General features: G+C 42.3%; 1 protein-coding gene across 1 annotated transcript in view; it reads left to right on the forward strand.

The window, feature by feature from the left end:
• The window catches only part of TRRAP (transformation/transcription domain associated protein), an 885,394-nt gene that overhangs the window by 777,073 nt on the left and 87,617 nt on the right, over positions 1-20,704 (forward strand). The window contains exons 62-65 of the mRNA XM_078664902.1: positions 6,426-6,590; positions 10,138-10,228; positions 13,018-13,217; positions 16,528-16,789. Coding sequence (XP_078521028.1) covers positions 6,426-6,590; positions 10,138-10,228; positions 13,018-13,217; positions 16,528-16,789 — 718 coding nt within the window. The remainder of the gene's footprint in view (positions 1-6,425; positions 6,591-10,137; positions 10,229-13,017; positions 13,218-16,527; positions 16,790-20,704) is intronic.

Consider the following 20,704-nt stretch of genomic DNA (forward strand, 5'->3'; position numbering starts at 1 on the left):
CCACAAGAATTTCAGTCTTTTCACAAAGGATGGTTTGTAATCTTTAATCAGGCTTTCTAATGGGTACCTCCTCTCACTGATTCTGAGCCGAGTCATATGCTTTCTTTGGGGTCTCACAATGACAGTAACAAGCTAGGTCGCCTCCCCTGCCTTCCACCCAGCATAAGCACAGATGCAGTAGCATAAGCACCGATGCGGGGAGCTACGTGGTCATCCAGTATGCTAGTGCCCTAGACACTTTACCTGATATGAATTTCGACGGCCCTTTTCGAGCCACCTGCCAAGGAATGCTGCATTTACTCCCATCATGCACAAGGCCGCAGAAGTCCTCAGATTGCCATTGACTAGAAGCCAAATCCAATCTCCTTACTGAGATTCTACAACCTACCTTCTCTGCTACTGAATCTGTGCTGCCCTTTAACAATGCCTTGATGGGCTCCTGTTTAGTTATTTGGAGCAACTGGCTTCTGACCAGGCTGTCAATCTCCAGGTCCTACATCATCATCATCATCATCATCGTCATCATCATCCTGCTCCTAGGATCCACATTTCTTGACATCTCCCGTGAGCCTTGTTGTGCAGGCATATTCATCTTCCAGACAGAATTCTGATTCTTTCTCTACCTCATCTGATAGGTAGTCAAATAGATTGAAGCAAGGGGGAAAGAGGTATTCTCTTCAAGGTCCTTGCTCTTTGTAGACCAGTGTGACTTGCCTTTTGCCCCATTACTACCATGCCTTTTGGGAGAAGGCTCAAAAGGAGTTCCTAATCTTCCTGACCGTTTCTATGATCAGTTCTTGGAAGCTGTGCCAGATGAATAGAATGCATTAGATTCTCTCCTGGTCGGGACTCGGTGGCATGGTCTTTAGCCATCTGCTGCTATGCATGAATACATTCCAGTGGACTTGCTAGGATCGTTTAAGTGTCTCCATTGTGCATGCCCCTTGATAAACGTGCCTCTTTCATTTCGTTCTGATGGTGCCCACCTCTTTGCTAAGAAAGATAATCCCTCTAGAGAACTTTAAAGAAAGATGAGCTAAGGCCCTTTATGTGAGCCTTGCCTCCTCAGCACGCAAGCTTCATCAGTAATATTGCAATTTCCAGGGTATTCCCAAGGCATGCCATTTCAGAGATGCTAGGTGCCTCAGCTTGTAGAACAGCTCAAAGAATTCTTTCAGCTCTAAAGATGGCACGTAGACAGCAGCAGTATTTCTCCTTTGCCTCTCTAGCACCTCCAACTAAGCCGTTTGCAGTCCATCATTATGGAGCACTAAGTCTTGCAAATTGTTTGCTATGGTATGCCTTCCCTTCCAAGATTGCCCTCCCGCCTACGCAGGTGCACCACGCAATAATGCCCACACTCTACAGCAAGAAGTCCTTTCACTATTGAATAATGGTGCACTGGAGTTGGTGCCAACAGCCGAGATAGGACAAGGATGCCAATTCCCAAGAAGTAGGGTGGGCCTTGTTCTGAATTCCTTCCTCTGCAAGGAAAAGTTCAAATTTATCCCGAGCTCAGGTGTTGCTGGATGAATAGATGGTGTCCATAGACTTGCAGGACACATACTTTCACGTCACACATGAAGTACATGTATATTGTTGTGGGCTGCGCCTACTATCAATTGGCAGTCCTGCGGTTTGGGCTGTCATCCATGCCTTGTGTACTCACAAAGGCAATGTTGAGACATTGCATTATTGCAGGTCTTGTATCGCTGTATTTCGACACCTCCTTGCCTGGCTGTTGAAGGCGTCTTTGCCGTAGCTGGCATCGAACCACCTTCAGTATGTGATCCCGCTACTGTTCGACTCGGGGTTTTGCCGAGTGGATCTTTTTGGGACTGGTGGTTGGGTCTGAAATAGATCATTTTCCTTTTCCTTTTTTTCTCTCCCTCTTAGGGCATCGTTGACCGTTTGGCGATGATGTCCATCCCCTTAAAGCATTAAATGTACACCAACAAAGGGCCTGTGCCTAATCACAATCTTCAGATTACCTTTTCTGTTGTGGAGTTTGAAAACCGGATAAAACGCTAAGGAAAGACCATCGAGAAGATGACAAAAAAATGGAGAAACATAGGTCCATATGGATGGGTCTAATCAGAAGTGTTGTGGTGGACAAAAGAGTGATGGGTTAGCATGCTAACCAGAGCGATTGTGGTGGTTAGACTTATTTCAAACATTTTTCCCATCATCTTTTTTGTGTTAGAGAAGAAATACAGACACTCTACACAGGACCTAGCATACTCAAAACAAACACCCCGGCAGACTCAGTCATACTTTCCATTGCCTGGAAAAGAGACAACACCATTTTCTACAGGGGCCCCACCTGCAAGAGAAAATGAAGGGATCGAGATGGTAGGTAGAAAAATGGAGAGGTTGGCTGCCACTCTATGGCGCTTAGTAGATTCCAAAGCGTTCCTCAACTGATATGGACAGGGCATCACCAGGGAGAGAGGATGAGGGCTTGATTAACACCTCCTGAAGCAATACATAAAGAGCATAATACAGAAGGGAAAAACAATAGTATATGCTAAAAGTCGGGCCTCGATGCTTCGAACACAGCCAGTAGACAGACGTGAACCGGCACAACACTCAGACACGCATGGTTCAGAGTGTGTTGCTTCAAACAAGAAAGTCAAGCTTCAATTAAGAACATGCTCGTCACAGGAGACAGACTTATTTGGAACTCCTGGGAACAAATTCTTTAAAAAAAAAAAAAAGGTTATTGAAATGACCAAGGTGATAGTTGAGCTATAATTTAGAGACTCTTTCAAGAGGGGCACGACTCCCAGGAGAGGACCGACGAACATAGTGGATTTCCAAACAGCCCCCAGCAATCGCCAAACCCACAAATGAGTAGCATCCAATCAGCAGGTTTGTCATGGCAACCACAGTAATACCAGAGAGAGATGTTTCTGGCCAGATCTGGGTTAAAGGCCAAACCACAAGAGGGGCAGCCACTTCAACAGAGGGAATGTGCACAAGGATGCTTCTGACCTCAAACAATTGTAGGGGCAGATTAGGAAGCTTCTCTCAGGACTGAAGCCAGATAACCTCTGACAAATTAGAGTTAAGCTTGATAAAATACAGATACTACAGAATCCAGCAAACAAACAATCAACAAAGGGTATTTACAGAGTGCAAGATTTCGGATTCTTGTTATAGAAGATAAATATAACATGTAATGGGAGATAAATGTATTGCTGCATAAAGGGTCCTCAGAAGGAAACATAACCAAGGAGTTTACTCCGTGTATTTTTTCGGCCCAAAACAAAGCAAGACTCTACCTTGAGACCAGTCATAGACCTCAGGTTTCTGAACAAGTCAGTCAGGACACACAAACTTTCAAAATGACTACATTACAGGTGATCATACCAGGGATAAGGAAATACGACTACACGGCCACGGTCAACCTCAAAGGCATCTCCTTTGATATCCTAGTGAACGACGAGCACAAAAAGTTCCTCAGGTTTGTGGTCAACAACTTACATTATAATTTAGAGTATTGCCATTTGAGAGGAAATCTGAAACATTGTTCACAATATGTCCTGCAGTATAGGCAGCCCATCTGAGAAGGCATAGGATATATGTGCACCCCTACCTAGATGACTAATTGACCAGGCTAATCTCACTATAGAAATGCAAAGAAAGCATGCAAGTGACGGTTCAAACCTTGCATAGACTATTCTGTTTAAAGAAAACATGGGAAAATTGTTCCCCAACACCCAGAAGGGAAATAAAATCCTGGGAGCGACTCTGAGCTCATTGAAAAAGAGGGCCTTCCCCATACAGAAGAGAGTATTGGCACTGAGTGGGCAAGATTCTCTCTACCGCAAGGGATAATCTCTGACAGTAAGGACTGTGAAGAAAATGATGGACATGATGTCATCATGCATTTCTCCCAATCCCATAGGCTAGACTCCACTTGAGACCAATCCAGGTATGGTTACAAATGCATTTGTCACAAGCAACGGTAACTAGGCGAATCGAGGGGTTCTCACAGGAAAAGTAGAGAGGTAATTTAGTGAATGTAGAAGAAGATCACAGCCTGTGTATGCTTCAGTCAACTTTTTTCCCCTCTGTGACCATCACAACAAATGCATCTCACATAGAATGGGGAGCACATGTGGGAAAGCTCCATGTAAGGGTCCAATGGAACCCCCATGAGGCAGTGAAACAAGTAAATGTCCTAGAACTGAAAACTAAAGCTGTTTCCAGCTCTAAAAGCCATTGCGTATATATTGCAGGGAAGACAGTGCAAATACAAATAGATAACTCAACAGTAATGTTCCACTTGAAGAAACAGACGGAACACAGTCGTTCATTCTGTCCAAACTTGACACAAGAAATTTGGAGTTGGCCTACACAAAGAAGGACTTGCCGTACAACAGTTCACCTACAAGGCATACGAAACACAGAGGCAAGCAGGCTGGGCAGACAAAACTGTGTCTCACAAGAATGGGATCTCCACCAAGAGGTAATACACACAATCTTTCAGGAATGAGGCACACCACCCATAGACTTATTCTCAACATAGGCAAAATCAAATGGATGAGTAGGTCAAGGTCATTTGCTGATGCCATTCCACCAATTTAATTAACTCCTCTATGGATAAACACGTGCAGGGAGGCAATCATAACAGTGATACTAATCACCCCGCAATGGGCCAAACCAACATTGTTCTGTGACCTAATGGAGCAGGACAGAGTAATACAGATACATGCACAATAGAATCTCCTGACTTTACAGACAGGATAAGTATTTGAAACCGAGTCAGCCAATGAGTCTTAACCTAGCAGCATGGCTACTGGGTACAAAGAATTTGGACACCTGGGCCTACCTCAGAGGGAAACCCTTCAGGAGGCTAGAAATATAACAATCTGTGCAAGTATGGTTTGCACTTATGAACATAGTACCAACGGTGGGTTTTGGTAAGAGTGTGCACCTACAATAGATCCTGAACATACAGAGTTAGCATGTACAACGATCATGAGGTGTATAGTGTCTCAGCATTATTAGAAACGTATTTTACTAAGATGGTTATAGGCAGTGTCCCTTGTACATTTCAACGTCAGTTTTGGAGGACAGAGTTTTCACTGTGCCAGTGTTAAAGTGGAGATTGAGATCCATTTGTTTTCATTTTAGATGCGTCCCCATAAAAAGAAGTGTTTTAGTTCTTTACTTAAAGCTGCGAGGAGTCGGGCGCAGCTCAATCAGAAGGGATCACAGGATTATCGGTGCACAGCCAATGACCACTTGTTGTAGTGTAGTCTTTTGCCTTTCTGTAGGTCATAGTCATAGTCTTCAGGTGAACTGCTGTGGGTCATAACAAAATAGTTTGTAACAATAACTGGATTTATGAAGCTCCTTGCCTAATGGCTCAAGACATTGCGGTGGATAATGGTGTTATTCAGGGAGGCTCTCTTCAAACCTCCTGAGATCCAAAGAGCTGGTGAAGGGATGCAGTCTAAGTAATGTGGCAGATGGACTGCTGCTAATTAAATATTTTTTGGGGGAGAAAATCTGTTGCAGGGCCCTAGTATTAGTGCATTGCCCTAAACGAATCTAGGTCGGGTTAGTCTCTTTACTTATCAGAGATGAAATTGTGCTCCTCTTGTAGTGTTGTCTTCAAGACAACAGACATTGTGATCATCTTAAAAATATTCAGTTATATACACGGCTCTTTCCATGGATTTACAAAGATCGGTTTCCTGATCTCCATGAGTTTTTGAATTAACCTGGTCTTTAATAAACACTGGTGTATACTTGTATCAAAGTTAAGTGTACGTTTTTGTAACATTTCATTATGCAGTGTGAGTGAATACGCAGGTTTGCCAAATACCCTCCTATTGAACATGTCTTTGCATTAGGTCTTTTACAATGTTCAAATGTTGCCATTATTATGGTCGATCGATAGAAGTGCTACTGTGTTTCATTTCTGGGTCCTTTTCATTCCATAGTCAACCAGCCTTCTACTTCCACCACCATATTTTACTCGTATTTCCTATCTCGCATTCACATTAATTCATTGATTAGAAAGGATTGGGGCATAATCGAAAACAGCAAGTAAAATAGGTCCACACACACACCTGACTTAAACTTGGTTAGTTGATACATTGGATATAAGAAGGAAAGTAAATGGTCCTCTGAATTGTATATGTAACTTCAAAATAAAAGCATTTGACAGTGCTCATGTTATGTAATAAACGTGAGACTTAATTTGTCACCGCCAATTATAGGCTGGCTTCCATTTTGAAAAAAAGAAATAACAATAACGCAAAAAAGGAATAGCCAGTTTAATCGTTCTACACAGATGCCTCTTTCCTTCCCTGTGTGCTCACTTCACCACCCATGGTTTGATCACTTTAAAATGCTGTGCTGTAAAAGAGAAAGTTCTGCTGTGAACACTTCCGGTATGTGTTTTCCAGGTCCTGTGGCTGCTGAGCTTCGATGATGACAAGAACACGTTGGCTGATGCTGTGGACAAGTACTGCATTGGCGTCCCCCCCATCCAGTGGCTGGCTTGGATCCCACAGCTGCTGACATGCCTAGTTGGCTCTGAGGGCAAGCTCCTCCTTAACCTCATTAGCCAGGTATGCAGATGTCTTTCCCCACCAACCCTTCAGTGCCTTTCTTCTGCAGAATGTTGAAGACAAACAGTTAAATTCATGCGTGCGCCTTTTGTTAACTCTGCATGCAGCATGAATATTAATTGCCTTTTGCTTTGATTTCTGCTCTGCTGTATACTGTGAAAATCTCGAATTTGAAATTATGTAATGCTTATTTAATCCTGTCAAATGGTGGAAACCAAATCATTTGAAACATAGTTGGAGAATTTGTTATTAGTTCTTATGAAGTGTTCAGAGTTCGTTTTTCCTTTCAGTATTTAAGGCGCATTTTGAAGGAGAAGGGGGTGACAGGTGGTTATTGACCAGAGCTGGGTTAATTTGTCCTTTGGTGTGATGACCTCTAACCTGTCCTCATTTAAAAATCTGTTTGAAAGTTTTCCCCTGCTGGCCAATGAACTGCCATGCCTGTCACTCTTTCCTCCAGCAGTCTGTTTTATTTTTTACTTTTTGCGCTATCTGACTGGTAATCAGTTTCATGGAAAAGTGTCTGCCAGGAGACATGGCGGCAAAGACACTGAAGATTGACTAGAACAGTTTCCCAGCACATTTCTCGGCATATGTCAAATGCAATAGCAAAATGATGGTGCTGTAAAATGTCAGAAGGAAACTGTTTATTTCATGTATCTTGCCATAATGGGCTGTATTTTCTTTATACTTTATTGCCGTAAATTTTAGTCATTTATATTCAAAATGATAACGTTAGCTGGCCCTTTACAGTGAATGTCAAATGGATTCTTTATGAATATATAACATTTGTATAAACGTCTTTAAAATAATTTATAAAAGATGATTTTGAATGGCCGATTTATTCTGCACTTTCTATTGTGTTGGGCAATAGTGACAATATTAAGATGAACACTTTTCAATTTTTGCCACTTGAATAGTTGAGTTAATTCTAACCTTTCTCCTCTCCCAAGGAAGTGGGTCTAGAGTTGTGAATTCTTTTGAAAACCTTTCCCTCTTCCTTACCCGCCTTACCAGCGAAGCAATTACTTACAGGATATAGGACGTTAAATCATTAAAAGGAGCATTTCCCTGGTTGTGTAAACTGTGCATTCATGTTTGAAAACCACCCATATACATTGTGAATTTAAAGCAATGGGGTGTTCACCCAATCATAATGAAGCTATTGTATTTTTATGACATACTTAGACCTACTTATACAACTGTTAGAAGTATAGTGTGTTTCTCTCGCCTACCAAACGTACATTTTATATCCCCCACCAAACAATTTTTTTCAGCTCCGGATGAATTTAGAAGTAAATTGAATAAACAATGTGTAATTTGTTAGTGACCCTTAATGTACCACCCCAGTTGGCTGTGACCTATAAGTGGATGGTAGTTGACAGTGTTCTAGCCAGGTAGCGCCTCCCACCACCCCATACGTTGTGCATCATGCAGTAGTGTTAGCAGATGTTAACTTCTCAGCCAAGTTAACTCCTCTTGGGGGCTTGTTGCTGGGCGGGTCCCGGGAGGGTAGTTCTCTCTGAAGGGTCGCTTGTGGGAATGGTTCTCACTGACACCATTACACCATCAGTTCGAAGTAAAATCTTGTCCATGAGACCAATCACCCTAGGAATTGTGGATTTCAATCCTGAGTGGGCTTGCAGAGGGGAAGCCACTAAATGCAGACTCTGCCCATACAAGAGGGAATCGTGGCTCCACCTGCTATGTTGTTGCCCCAGTCTTATCAAGAAAAGAAGGTGATTACTGTGTCCGATTTGCTCCACTAATGGAACAAAATCCTGCAGCGAAGCTTCAGCCATGTGTTTTTCCACAAACAGCACGATGATTCTAGCCAGACTGGGGAAATTTGTCCATCATATTAGGACTGACTTAAAACTGGCAAATGAATGTAATAAAACCCGGGAGAAGATCACTGCAAATCCAGCGCAAGGATGCTGAGGTGGCATAGTCCGTCCATCGATGCTTGTCTGCACTTCCAGCATCCCAGTCAGGAAAACCTTTCTCATGGTGAATGGTCTAGAGGATAAGGGGAAGGAATCATAACCTGACAATGCCACCCATAGAACAACATGGGAGCCCGGGCCAACCTTAGCCCCTTGCATGCTGATGACGGCCCCCAGCCGTCATGCACTACAGTGCTCGTGTGCTAATGACGGCTGGGGGCCGTCATGACCGCACCCGCGATCGGAATGTGCCGCACAGGCGCAGAATCGCGGCAGCATGCAAGAGGTTAAAGCCACACCTCCGTAAACACTAACTCTGGGGAAGACCGACTTTGGTGGAACTTGGGGAGGGGAGTTAAACTTTTTTTTTTTTTCTACTTTTTCTTTTTATCAAAACGTATTTTAAACCCCTGTTACAAATAATAGTTTTTAATCATTCTTCTAGCTTTAATATGATGAGCACTTTTTACTGGAATGATTTTAATTAATTGTACAGTTAATTAAAAATATATATATTGGTTCTCACTGTCCTGCGCTGGCTCAAGACAACTTGGCTTAGAATAAGTGAAGTCCTATTTAGTGATGTTCAATCCTGTCTTGTCCTTGAATTTGTGGTGTTGTAACTGATCTTGAATTGCTGATGTTCTATTTGGCGCCTCATCGCACGTTGGCTACTTCATCAGAGGTGCACCTCCTTGCTGCCATGGTGATGTCCTACTTAGAACACATTAGCCCCTACATTCAGTATACCCTCGATGGCATAGCATACTGCATACATAAGTCAAGATCCCAGTTAGCGGAAACATAGACTTAGGTTATGGATGAGCAGTTTTAAAATGAAATAAATGCCTGTGTATTCCCTTTCAAAATTAAGGTCATTTTAAAACCATAACATGAATAAGTGATGGGGAATCTGTTTCTCGCGCTTCTCCGAATCCAGTGAAGAGGGAGAGAGTTCTTTACCTCCGAATTAATGGACTATGAAATGTGTTGATCTACAGCCAGAAGCGACATGTTTCAGCCTGATTAGCGTTTTCCGCGGAGCCGGCGCGCTTCCGTTTGCTAACAGCGATATCTCTTTCCCTTAAGTGGCTATTTTTCACTCTCGCCGCTGCAATTCTGCGGGATTGGATTACTCTCTAATGGGCGCCGACAGCCTGCGACGATGGGTTCAGAGGGAATTGTGGCCAATTTTGAGACAAGCTGCACTCCCTGTGCCTGCCTGTCTCCGCTCCCAGCATGAACTGGATCCGCGCGCTGCCGTTCATGGTAATCTCACATTATGCTGCCTCCCGAGTTCTTTGGAAAGACGAGGCGCCCTAATTGGACCCGCATCCAGGGCGTATAAACAGACCGATTCTGCCATTTAGCGGTGATACTGCAATGAGAGTTGTAATTTGCAACACATCTTCGCCTAATCGAAAAAGCCATTAATAACATTTGCGTTTGAGATGTTTCGAATTGTACTTAAAGGTGATGTTTACACAGTGTTGATTGTAAATAGCAATATGGAATTAACCCACGTGTGTAAATGTGCTCTTTGGAGGGCTGGCAGAAGTGTTACTAATAACGCTGTTGCTTGGGGCTTCCCTTCTATACAGGTCGGAAGAGTGTACCCACAGGCTGTTTATTTCCCAATCAGGACGCTTTACTTGACTCTGAAGATAGAGCAGCGGGAGCGCTACAAGAGTGGTATGGGCTTTCGATGTGGTTAAATGTGAATTTCGGCTTTTCAAATGTACCATCTTTTGTTTGCTTCTGGTTAAATCGTCAATTATTGCCCGATCCAATGCCGACCTGAATAAACACACTCACAACTGACAATCGGAAACAAACACAAGTTTAACTGAAGTTTAGGATGCCCTAGGCAGCTATGTTTAAAAAAAAAAAATATATATATATATGGCCTTTAGCCTGTTTATGTAGTGATGTTCGCTTTAGTATAGCCACAGCCACCATTTCCACGATCTTATACCACATTTTCTCTATGCTTGCCCTTTTGGGCAGGTTTGAGAAGTCAGTCATTCTAATTGGAGAAACAATCGATTGACAGTCTCTATTGATTTGTTGGTGTTTGCTTGCATGTGACAAGGAGAGAGTTTTTAAATAGTTTGAGTCGGTGTGAAAGAAAAAATGGTTCGGTCGAGGAAGGTCTTAGTTCTGTTTGGATTGTGGGTGAATGTTTTCTGAAGACTATTCCATTTTCTCTTGATCCCACAGGTGAGACTTTAGACTGTCTATTCCTTGGCCTGAGCGTAATGCTTTATTTATGTACATCCCATAATAGTTCAGTACCTTATAATTCACTGTTGTGTGATAAAGGGTATATTGCATTTGAGCTACATTTATCGGCATGTTTCTAGGGTGTGTTAGTGTGGTGTGCGACAGTGTCTTTAATGTAACAATATGTTGCGGCTGTATGGCTTTGTTGCCTGTGGTGCATATGTTGGTGATGGGTTTCTGTTTAGTGTTGCTGCCTGAAAATTAAGTTTTGAAGGTGAGAATGGAACGACGGTGTGATGTTATTATTGGGTACGGATTGCATTTTAATGCCTGATGAGAATCCAATTCTGGTTATTGTAAATGTGATTGTTGCTTGTGACCGGAGCTATCTTTATGGTATCAATTAGTGTCAGTTGTGTGTTTGCATGGTGGGAATCTGGAGAAAAAATGATTCTCCAAAACCGTAGTAACTTTGTGATGTTCCGTAGCCTCTCATGGTTGTCCTGTATGAGAAAGCCACCCCTGAGGCATGTACAGTCTTCTCAGTAACAGATTTTCAAATTCCATTGCTGTCATGTGACTTCACATTTGGTTGACCATGCGGGTTGCTTTGCCCAGCTGCAAGTTATTCTCGAATGTTGTGTTTTAAACTTGGTGCTGTAGATGGCAAAGTACTCTATTAGCCATTCCCATGCTGGATCTCAGCTAATGCACCATTTGGATGCATAATTTAGGTGTGTCAAAAACGTGACTACATAAAAGAATGGCCACATTCAACCATCATAAGAAAAAGGCACTAAAGCTCTAAACGGTTCCTAAAATAAAAACACAGCAGATGTTTACTTAGACCGAGTATTTACTTTAAAACCCTTAACAAAAATGGGATTAAAGTACAATTCTAGAAAGCATTTAAGGCACCACTGAGTAACAAAACAAAGAGGTACTCAGCTGGCTGTGGAGCAGCAATGAAAGAGGTGGACCATAGGTTATGGGACTCCTGTATGGTTTTTCATTTATTTCGTCCATTTAATTGGTTGGTCATTCACTTAGACTGACATAATTTGTAACTTTATGATATTAATATTTCATTATGTGCTGTTCTAATGTGATAGTGATAGAAAAACATACTTTTCACCTCTTTTCTTACCACAGAATTGCAACTTTTTTTTAGGCTAAAAACCATTAAATGTACTGCATAAATAAAATGGAACATGGGTCACAAATCTGTTCTAAAGGAATCCGCTTTCTTCATTAACAATTGTTTCTTATCCAATATGCTGTCTACAACCAGAATTATAACCGTATCTGTTTTACACTCTGTATACTTTCCTTAGTATAACATATTTTGATTTTAATCCTATTTCATAAATTATATATTTAAAAACTGTTTCAATGTGGGTTTTCACTGATTAATGGTATTGGTGTACTGTGTTGGCTGTTCAAGGACATCAGACTCGAGCTCATCAGCTGTTGATAGTTTTTACAAGAACAGACTGTTTCACAAACGTGTTTTGTAGGGGATTATAGCACAATTAAATAGTGCAGTCAGAGGTCCTTTCCCTGGAATTCTGAGGGTACACGCCACAAAAGTTCAAATCAGCTGCATGGGGCTTTCTACATTGTAGTGCAGGGTAGTGTTTGGATTGCGATGGTCATGCAGACACTTATGTGGACTGTTGGATGGAGAATCTGTTAGTTTACTATAATCCCAACCAAAATTCATATGAATCTAGAACAGGGGCATACGGGAAAGAAAGAAGTAATTGGTTTCCCATTCAGATTACCAAGGTTTGATGGAAGATGCTCACTTGATGTTTTGTGAAGTATTTTTATGGACAACTGCTTATTCGGGCACCAGGTCTCAGGAAAGCGTAGGAATCTAAGATAATTTGAAAGTTGGAAAGAGGCAATGGTTCTCCTAGAATAGATGGGTCTGTCTAATGCCCTGAGAGTATTTCAAACTACCATCTTCAACATCTCTTTAGGACTTCATCATGAGGAGTGAGGCTTAAGGCATAAAAATAGTGTCCTATGGTGTGTATTTTAGGGCACGATTTGTCCACGCCACGCAATGTATGGCTTGTGGGATGTGCAGTGAAGAAGAGTGAGTCAACAGGTGGGCTGTTGTGGTGCTAAATGAATGTGGTGCAACCCTGCCTCATAAAACCCATTTAAACAAAGAGTAGCAACTAATACCCCATGAAACGATTGTGCGTCGCCTGCTTAAGTCATGTGATTTATTTTTCTATTTCTCCCAGACTCTGGCCAGCAGCAGCCCAGCTCAATGGGCACCCAGTCTCACTCTGCCTCTGACCCGGGGCCCATAAGAGCCACGGCTCCCATGTGGCGCTGCAGCCGCATCATGCACATGCAGCGAGAGCTCCACCCCACTCTGCTGTCCTCTCTTGAAGGCATTGTCGATCAGATGGTCTGGTTTCGCGAGAACTGGCATGAGGAGGTGAGTGCTTTGAAACGGTAGGGGTTAACCTTAATTGATGGCAACACCGAATTATCATGAAAAAACTCTAACTGTAAAACTAGTTAAAACCTGTAAAGATAGCTAATTATGTTGATGAGTGCATCTTCCAAACACAAGAATGTGATGGTTGATGCTACATTAACTCTGTGCTTCTTTAAGACCAGCAACCGTATCTGTAAATTGTTAACGTATTGGAAGTCTTGAACCACTACAGAGGACACATTAAAGTGGCTGTAAGGTGACATGCTAGTGCTTGACAAAACCCCTAAAAACATAAATAAATAGATAACTAATCTCATGTATTCTTTCTCAATGCTAACAGTTTATTGCTGATAAATCCCCAGTCCTGCTCTCTGCACAGATATTACACTCCACTCCTGTGGCGGATTAATTCCAGCAGTTGTGCTGTGCAGCAGATCAGAGCTGACCTGGAGTGTGAGGGGGAGGGCAGGGCTGAAGTGTGAGTGGGTGATCAATAAACCTAATGGGATGCATGAGGCATTTCAGTTTTCAAAACTGCGTATTTGATTTCGTATCTTTTGCAGGATAATGTGTCATATATTTGCTTTTATGTTACATTTTTGTGAAATGCTGCTGTGAATCTTCCTCCGATCTCTGGGAATGGGGAACAGTCTTCTACGACTTTCAAATATTCCAGCAGTCAGGGTGACGTGTCCTCATGGGTTTGCAGTCTCCGCACATACTCAGCCACGTGCCCTGTTTGCTAGATACTACACAGGTGCCCAGAATAAGTCGGCAAAGAGAGGGGGTGAGTTTCTAGTACGGTGGAGGAAAACTGCATAGTAACAGATGATGATTCTTCCCAGCAGACAGCATCAGTTTAGGGGCAGAGTCCCATTGTACAAACATATGTAGATTGTCACGTTGACAAGGGTCAAAATCAAGGGAAATCACTGTATTGTGCCAGGTTGCATAATGCACACCATTTTATCTGCACACAGTTTCCTGGACACATACACCAAGCTCATGCAACAAGGCACATTGCATAGCTCACAGTGTGGGTAAAGAAAGAGACCACAGTTATGGGGAGTGCTTGTAGGGTGCCTCCATACCAAGGGTTATTAATAAAAAATCCCTGCTCCCCTGGTGCAGTATCATGGTCAACATGCAAGCAACCTTGTAAGCAATGGTGTGTGCACCTTTATTTTTACACATACTGCTGCACTTTTTATTTTACCATTTAATTGATGAGTTGTACACTTGTCCTCGTTTGTGAGCACTGCAGATGTGTCTATTATAATTTTAAGAAGATGGTCCACATTTTAGGAAGCTGTGCCAAACCGAGAACAGGGCAAAACGTTTTTTATGGCACATGCATGATCTCGGGCATGTACTTTTCAGCTTCATATTGCCTCTCATCCAGAGTGTTATTCACAAGGTCAGGTAACTCAAGGCACAACCAGTCTCCTTTCCCTAGACTCTGCTTGACGGTCCTAGTGGCACCACAACTTTCTCCTGGGTCTAAAGCCTCTGGTGCATGTTTCTCTTCGGGTCGATCACCTTGATAAGCATGGCGGGCATTTGCTTCCTCATTTGCTCTCCAAATTGAGGCTTCTAGTGGATACGATCCCTCATTGTCCCGGATAGAGTGAGTAGAACCATGGCACTGAGATGACAACCCTGGAGCTCTCCTTTTCCTTCTAGTTCAGATTGCAGTAAGGACTGATATCCTTACCCAGCAGGATGAGAAGTGCTGTACCCCAGTACTAAAACCCTCTATCTCCACGGTGCACATATGAACCCATAGAATTTTTTCTTAAAAAGTGCTGTAGTGGATTTTGCAGATTGATACCCTTTTAAATCCATGCATTCCAATAAATGGATGAAATTATTTTTATGTTGTACCGACCAGGGGGAGGATCATTTTCCCATGAATTCTACGGGTTTAGAATTTGTTGCTATGACTATCAAAAGGAGGACCTTACCGTGCGAATGTAAATTAATGCTATACCATTTAAGATTTCTGTTCCCTGACACAGTCAGGAACTTTGGTTCTTTCTTCCTCATAGGACAACTTTAAAAAAAGTTTTACACTCTTGTTTTATGGCACTGCTATGGTTAGAAACTGTTTATGGTGGCCTGAGATTTGGTCCCCAGAGTGGTGGAATTCAGGCACTTTGTGATGTGTAGACCGATGTTCCTCAACGGCAGGAACTCACGATGGCTCAAGGGCAGGAACACCAGAACCATCCATCTGAAGAAGAATGTTGACAGCAGGAAACTGGATCCTGAATAGCGAATGTTCCCTTATTCCAAATGCAGAACACATTTAAGATCAAAGCTACCCAGTTTCTAGTTTCTGAAGGGTGAAAGGACCTAATTGCAGCTCGCCATCTTATTGGCGAACATGTCCTCTTCTTTCTCCAATTTGAGACCATTATATAAAGCTAGATATAGACACAACAGTGCCTCAAGCACCAACCATCGTGTACAAAACTGTATAATTGAGGCCTCTATTTATTCCTCTTGTCCCACTAGGGTCAAGACCCCTTCCTCATAACTCCGAAGCCACTCTACCGCAATCTCGGCTTTTAAACCAAAGTGTTACAGAAAACAGTGGTGCACACTGTATGCTACAAATCTAGCAGTAAGCGACTCCATGGACCAGAGTCACTCGCTGGACAAGACATTATCATCTTCAGAAGGGTTGCATCCCTCCTAACTGGTACTTTATTCATAGATTAAAGATGCGAGGAGATCTCTAGGCTTCAGCCATGTATCACTTTTTGTTATTTTTCACCAAAATGCTCTCTCTTGTACCACAGACCTCCTTGTCCCCAAAAGTTTGGATCTAAGCACTGGAATGACTACAACACAATGAGGTTGATGTTAGTAAGAGACCCTCGCATACACCTCTTTGTTTTCCTTACTAGCCAGTAAGTTACTTCCGATCTTTCCTCCCCAAAAAAAAGAATGAAAGCACTGTCCACCTTTCATGCTTAGTAGCGCTCCATATCCCACTTCTAAGCACCTTCTTGCTCTAAATCATGCTTGTTTTACCTTTGTGCTAAGGCTTCACAGCACACAGGGGAAGGAAGGATGGTCCCACAGGTGAAACCTTTCCCATTACATTGAACCCAATAGTGTGCTCGTAAATAGCCCGTTGATATGTTGATAATGAAACAATAATTATTTCGAACCTATGTAGGTTGTAATTGAAATTTTTATAATGCTCTGTCTGTGGTTGTATGTTTTAAACCTTTATACCCATTGAGATGAAACTGGTAGTGATTTGCAGTTATAAATCATATATCTCTTTATGTGCTAGGTCCTTCGGCAACTGCAGCAGGGGCTAGCAAAATGCTACTCCGTGGCGTTTGAGAAAAGCGGAACAGTTTCTGATGCGAAAATCACTCCTCACACCTTGAACTTTGTGAAAAAGTTGGTTAGCACTTTTGGAGTGGGCTTGGAAAATGTGTCTAATGTGTCGACTATGTTCTCAAGTGCTGCTTCAGAGTCTCTGGCAAGGAGAGCACAGGCTACAGCCCAAGATCCAGTGTTCCAGAAACTAAAAGGCCAATTTACAACTGGTGAGCTAATTTTTGCTTAAAAGTGTATGACCTGCAATGAGTACGAATAGAAGTTCTTGCTTCCCTTTGAATACTATGCTGGTCAAATAGCATCAATATGAACGCACATCTTTTGTTGCAACTCAATTTGTTAACCCATAAGAAAATATTGTATGGTATTTTTATGTATTTGATTTACTGATTCCTTTTCTGTTTGAGTGAATTTGTTATGCTCGCTTTATACATAGACATTCATTCATTTTTGCTCTTTGGTGAGTCTATCTGTTTGAGTCCCTTCTCTCTTGACTTTGTGTCTCATTGTATCCTTTGGGATCCTAATTTTTGCCCTCTCTGGCTATACTCTCTGAAAAAAACAAAGGTTAATGTGCCATTATAGTTTGGTGTTGAAATGAAAACTAACGTTTGCTGAGCTCACTATTACTTGCTCCCCCGCCATGCACTGCATATTCTCCAGTATTGAATCTTTCATAGATTTGCATGCTTGAATCTTCTCTGTCATCATGGTGGGAGTCCCAAGGAAAACCATTATATAAGCAGTGTTAAAGCATTAGTGTTAAACTCCATTGAAAACAACAGACATTGGTAGCCAAATCACATTGTTTCAAGACATCCAAACTTAACCAATCAGAGTAAAGACCCTCAAGCACTCATCCCCCTCAGAGCCACCATAGCTCAGATTTCTTACCCCACATAATGTGTTAAGGAGTCTTCCTGAGCTCTGCTCCTTCACGGTGTTTCATATCTCAGTGTTTGACCTGACAGCTCTCCAAATGACTTTCCAAACTCCAGCAACCTTGTAAGTCCTGTGAGAAATCAAGACTCTTGGTTTGCAGGGCATTGTGGGTAAGAAATCACCATGGACTCTTCTCGGAGAAGCCACAGAAAAAAGTGGTGCACTTTTCGTGGATCCAGGCAACATCTGAGGTACAGTTTGGTGGCATTATTTCCTAATTTTACCACCAAAAAGAGGCTTTTCAGGCTTTGTAAGTTGAATCTTAACCCCTTTGCTGCGGCCGCGATTTCGCGGCAGTGCGGCACTTCCTTAAAACGTGCGGGGCCAAGTCGGCCGTTGGACGTGCGCAGCACTACGAAGGTAGTGCTCGCGACGTCCGACGGCAGCACTCAAGGGGTTAATGCCAAAGCCTGTTCCAGAAAATCTGTGAGATATTCCTAAGCTTTTAGGTACAATAAATTATCCACTGGTGGATATCTGGGAACGTGCCCATGTAATATTATTACAATACAGTGCTGTAGGCTCATTCTGTGTACGGAGGACCTTTAAAAGGTGTGCGGATGTTAGTTGTCACACCTTTGTGAAAGATTTTGAAGCATTGCAGATTGTAGGTGTAGAGGTGGTTTATCTCACACTGGTGTTGTAAGTATTGCTCTAATGTTGTATGCCGTTTTGCCTATCTCAGAAATATGTGTAGGGTATTTTACTGAACTATTGGGAGTTGTCCAGAGGGTCTGGCAGAAGGTGTCTTTTCTGTGGCAAATGTATGCTTGTCAACCGCATGACTAAATATTGTGGACCATGTGTTATCCTTAACTGTGTAATCCTGTTAAAGTGAATAGAAATGTTAGCAGCTAACTATAGAGTCACGTTAACCTTTTTATTCTCATCGGTGAGTTTCTATTTTTTTAAAATATGACCTAAGGGTAGATCATAGTAATACCCAACTATAACCTCACTTTCATATTTTTGTTATTATTATTTTTTTTATTTATTTATTTATTTTAGCGATTTATTGAGCGCACAACTACCCTAAGGTGTCTCGGGGCTATTGAGGAGAGATCCGTGCTGAGAGAGAGGTAGCCTAAGCTTGATCAAAAAGCCAAGTCTTTAGATGCTTACGAAATGTCAACAGTGAAGGGCTCTTTTTTATGTGGAAAGGAAGTGTGTTCCACAGTCTAGAGACGGCGACAGTGAAGCGTCTGTCTCCCCAGTTTACCTTTTTCGTGCGGGGGACTGGCAGTAGATGAGCTGAAGAGGAACGTAGAGTTCTAGTTGGCATGTATGTGCATAAGGCCTTTTTCAGATATTGCGGCCCTATATTATTCATAGCCTTATAAGTGATGCACAGAGCCTTAAATTTTGTACGGCTTCGAAATAGAAGCCAGTGTAGTTGTCGAACAATGGGGGAAATTGATGCAAATTTAGGTGCCCGGGTCAGAATTCTAGCAGCGGCATTTTGGATTAACTGCATCTTGCTCATGACTCGCTCCTGAGCGTTTAGCAGTAGTCCGTTGCAGTAATCCATTTTAGATAGTACTAACGTGCACATAAGGGTCTTGCCTGCATAAAGCGGGAGAAACGGCAGAAGTTTCCTGATCATTCGGAGGATATAAAAAGATGACGAGACCACTGCGTTTGCGTGACTCATAAACGACAGCTTCTCATCAAATAAAACCCCTAAGTTTCTGACCTTTTTTACTGGGATTGGGAGGACCCAGATCTAACGGCCACCAAATGGGAGACCAAGAAGGAGTCAGCCGGCCAAAGATCAGGACCTCAGTCTTTTCTGAATTCAACTTTAAACAGTTGTGGTTCATCCAAGTACTGATTGCCATCATTCCATCTTGAAAATTTGCTGCTACTGCTTCTCCATTGTTATGGATGGCTAATATCAACTGCGTGTCATCAGCGTACGATGTTAACCCTATTCCATAAGACTTAATTACCCTCGCCAAGTCCGACACATAGATGTTAAATAGTGTCGGACTCAGCGAGGAGCCCTGGGGAACACCGCACGGTAGCGAGAAGACAGGAGAATAGAAGTCACCCAATTTAACAATTTGGGATCGGTCTGACAGAAAAGAAGCCAGAAGAGATTTGGCTTTGTTTATAATGCCCAGTTTGCCTACACGGTTGATCAAGATGTTGTGATCAACCGTGTCGAAGGCAGCAGATAAGTCCAGCAGAATGAGCACTGCTGCACCTCCCTGGTCCATAATCTCTCTGACTTCATCTGCCGCTTTTATTAATGCTGTCTCCGTCCCATGGCTCTTTCTAAAGCCAAATTGCGTATCATCGAGAAGATTGTTCTGGTCGATGTAATTAGTTAATTGGCTATTCATGATCTTTTCAATTATTTTAGTAGGGAAGGGGAGCGCTGCAATTGGTCGATAACTTTTCGGCTCGGCCGGGTCCAGGTTGGGTTTTTTTTATAAGGGGTTTAATTATGGCCTTCTTCCAGATTGAGGGGTAATGTCCCGAAGAAAACATATTTTTACAAATTTCTGTAAGCACAGGTGCTATTAAATTAGAAACTGGCTTAAGTATCTGAGGAGGACATGGGTCTAGCGGTGACCCTGATTTAGTTATTGTAATGAGGTTTGTTATTTGATTAAGAGATGTTGAACAGAAATTTTCAAAGGTGGTAGGGATAGGGGTAACATCCTCATTGGAACTAACAGAGTCCAGGTTGGTTTGGGCTGAAAATTTTAAAAAGATGTCATTAACTTTGTGCTCAAAAAATGCTGCTAGAGTATTGCACACATTTTGAGATGGTTCAGCAGTGGAACAGACTGGTAGAGTGGATAGTTTTGAGACTACCTGATAGAGTTGTTTGGTTGAATTTTGAGCTGACTCTATTTGCTCAAGGTAGAATCTCTGTTTTTCTACAGCTAGCAATTTTCTGTAAGCAGCCAATGCTTGTTTATATAATTCTTTAGAATTGTTATCGTAATCTTTGCGCCACCTCCTTCTAGGTTTCTGCAACGCTGCCTTTCGAGTCTTAACAATTCAGAAAACCAAGGGGCGGACGGTTTATTTCGATTGGGCATCATCCTTTTTGGGGGAACTTCCTTTTTAGTATTTCTAAGGGTTTTTGATCGTGTTCAGCCAACTCTGGCCATGTACTGTGGCCAACACCTGGTTTTTTAAGGTAACACTATACTCCTGCGGTACCCTCA

The sequence above is a fragment of the Lissotriton helveticus genome, chromosome 10 (assembly GCF_964261635.1).
Source record: "Lissotriton helveticus chromosome 10, aLisHel1.1, whole genome shotgun sequence".
Taxonomy (NCBI): Eukaryota; Metazoa; Chordata; class Amphibia; order Caudata; family Salamandridae; genus Lissotriton; species Lissotriton helveticus.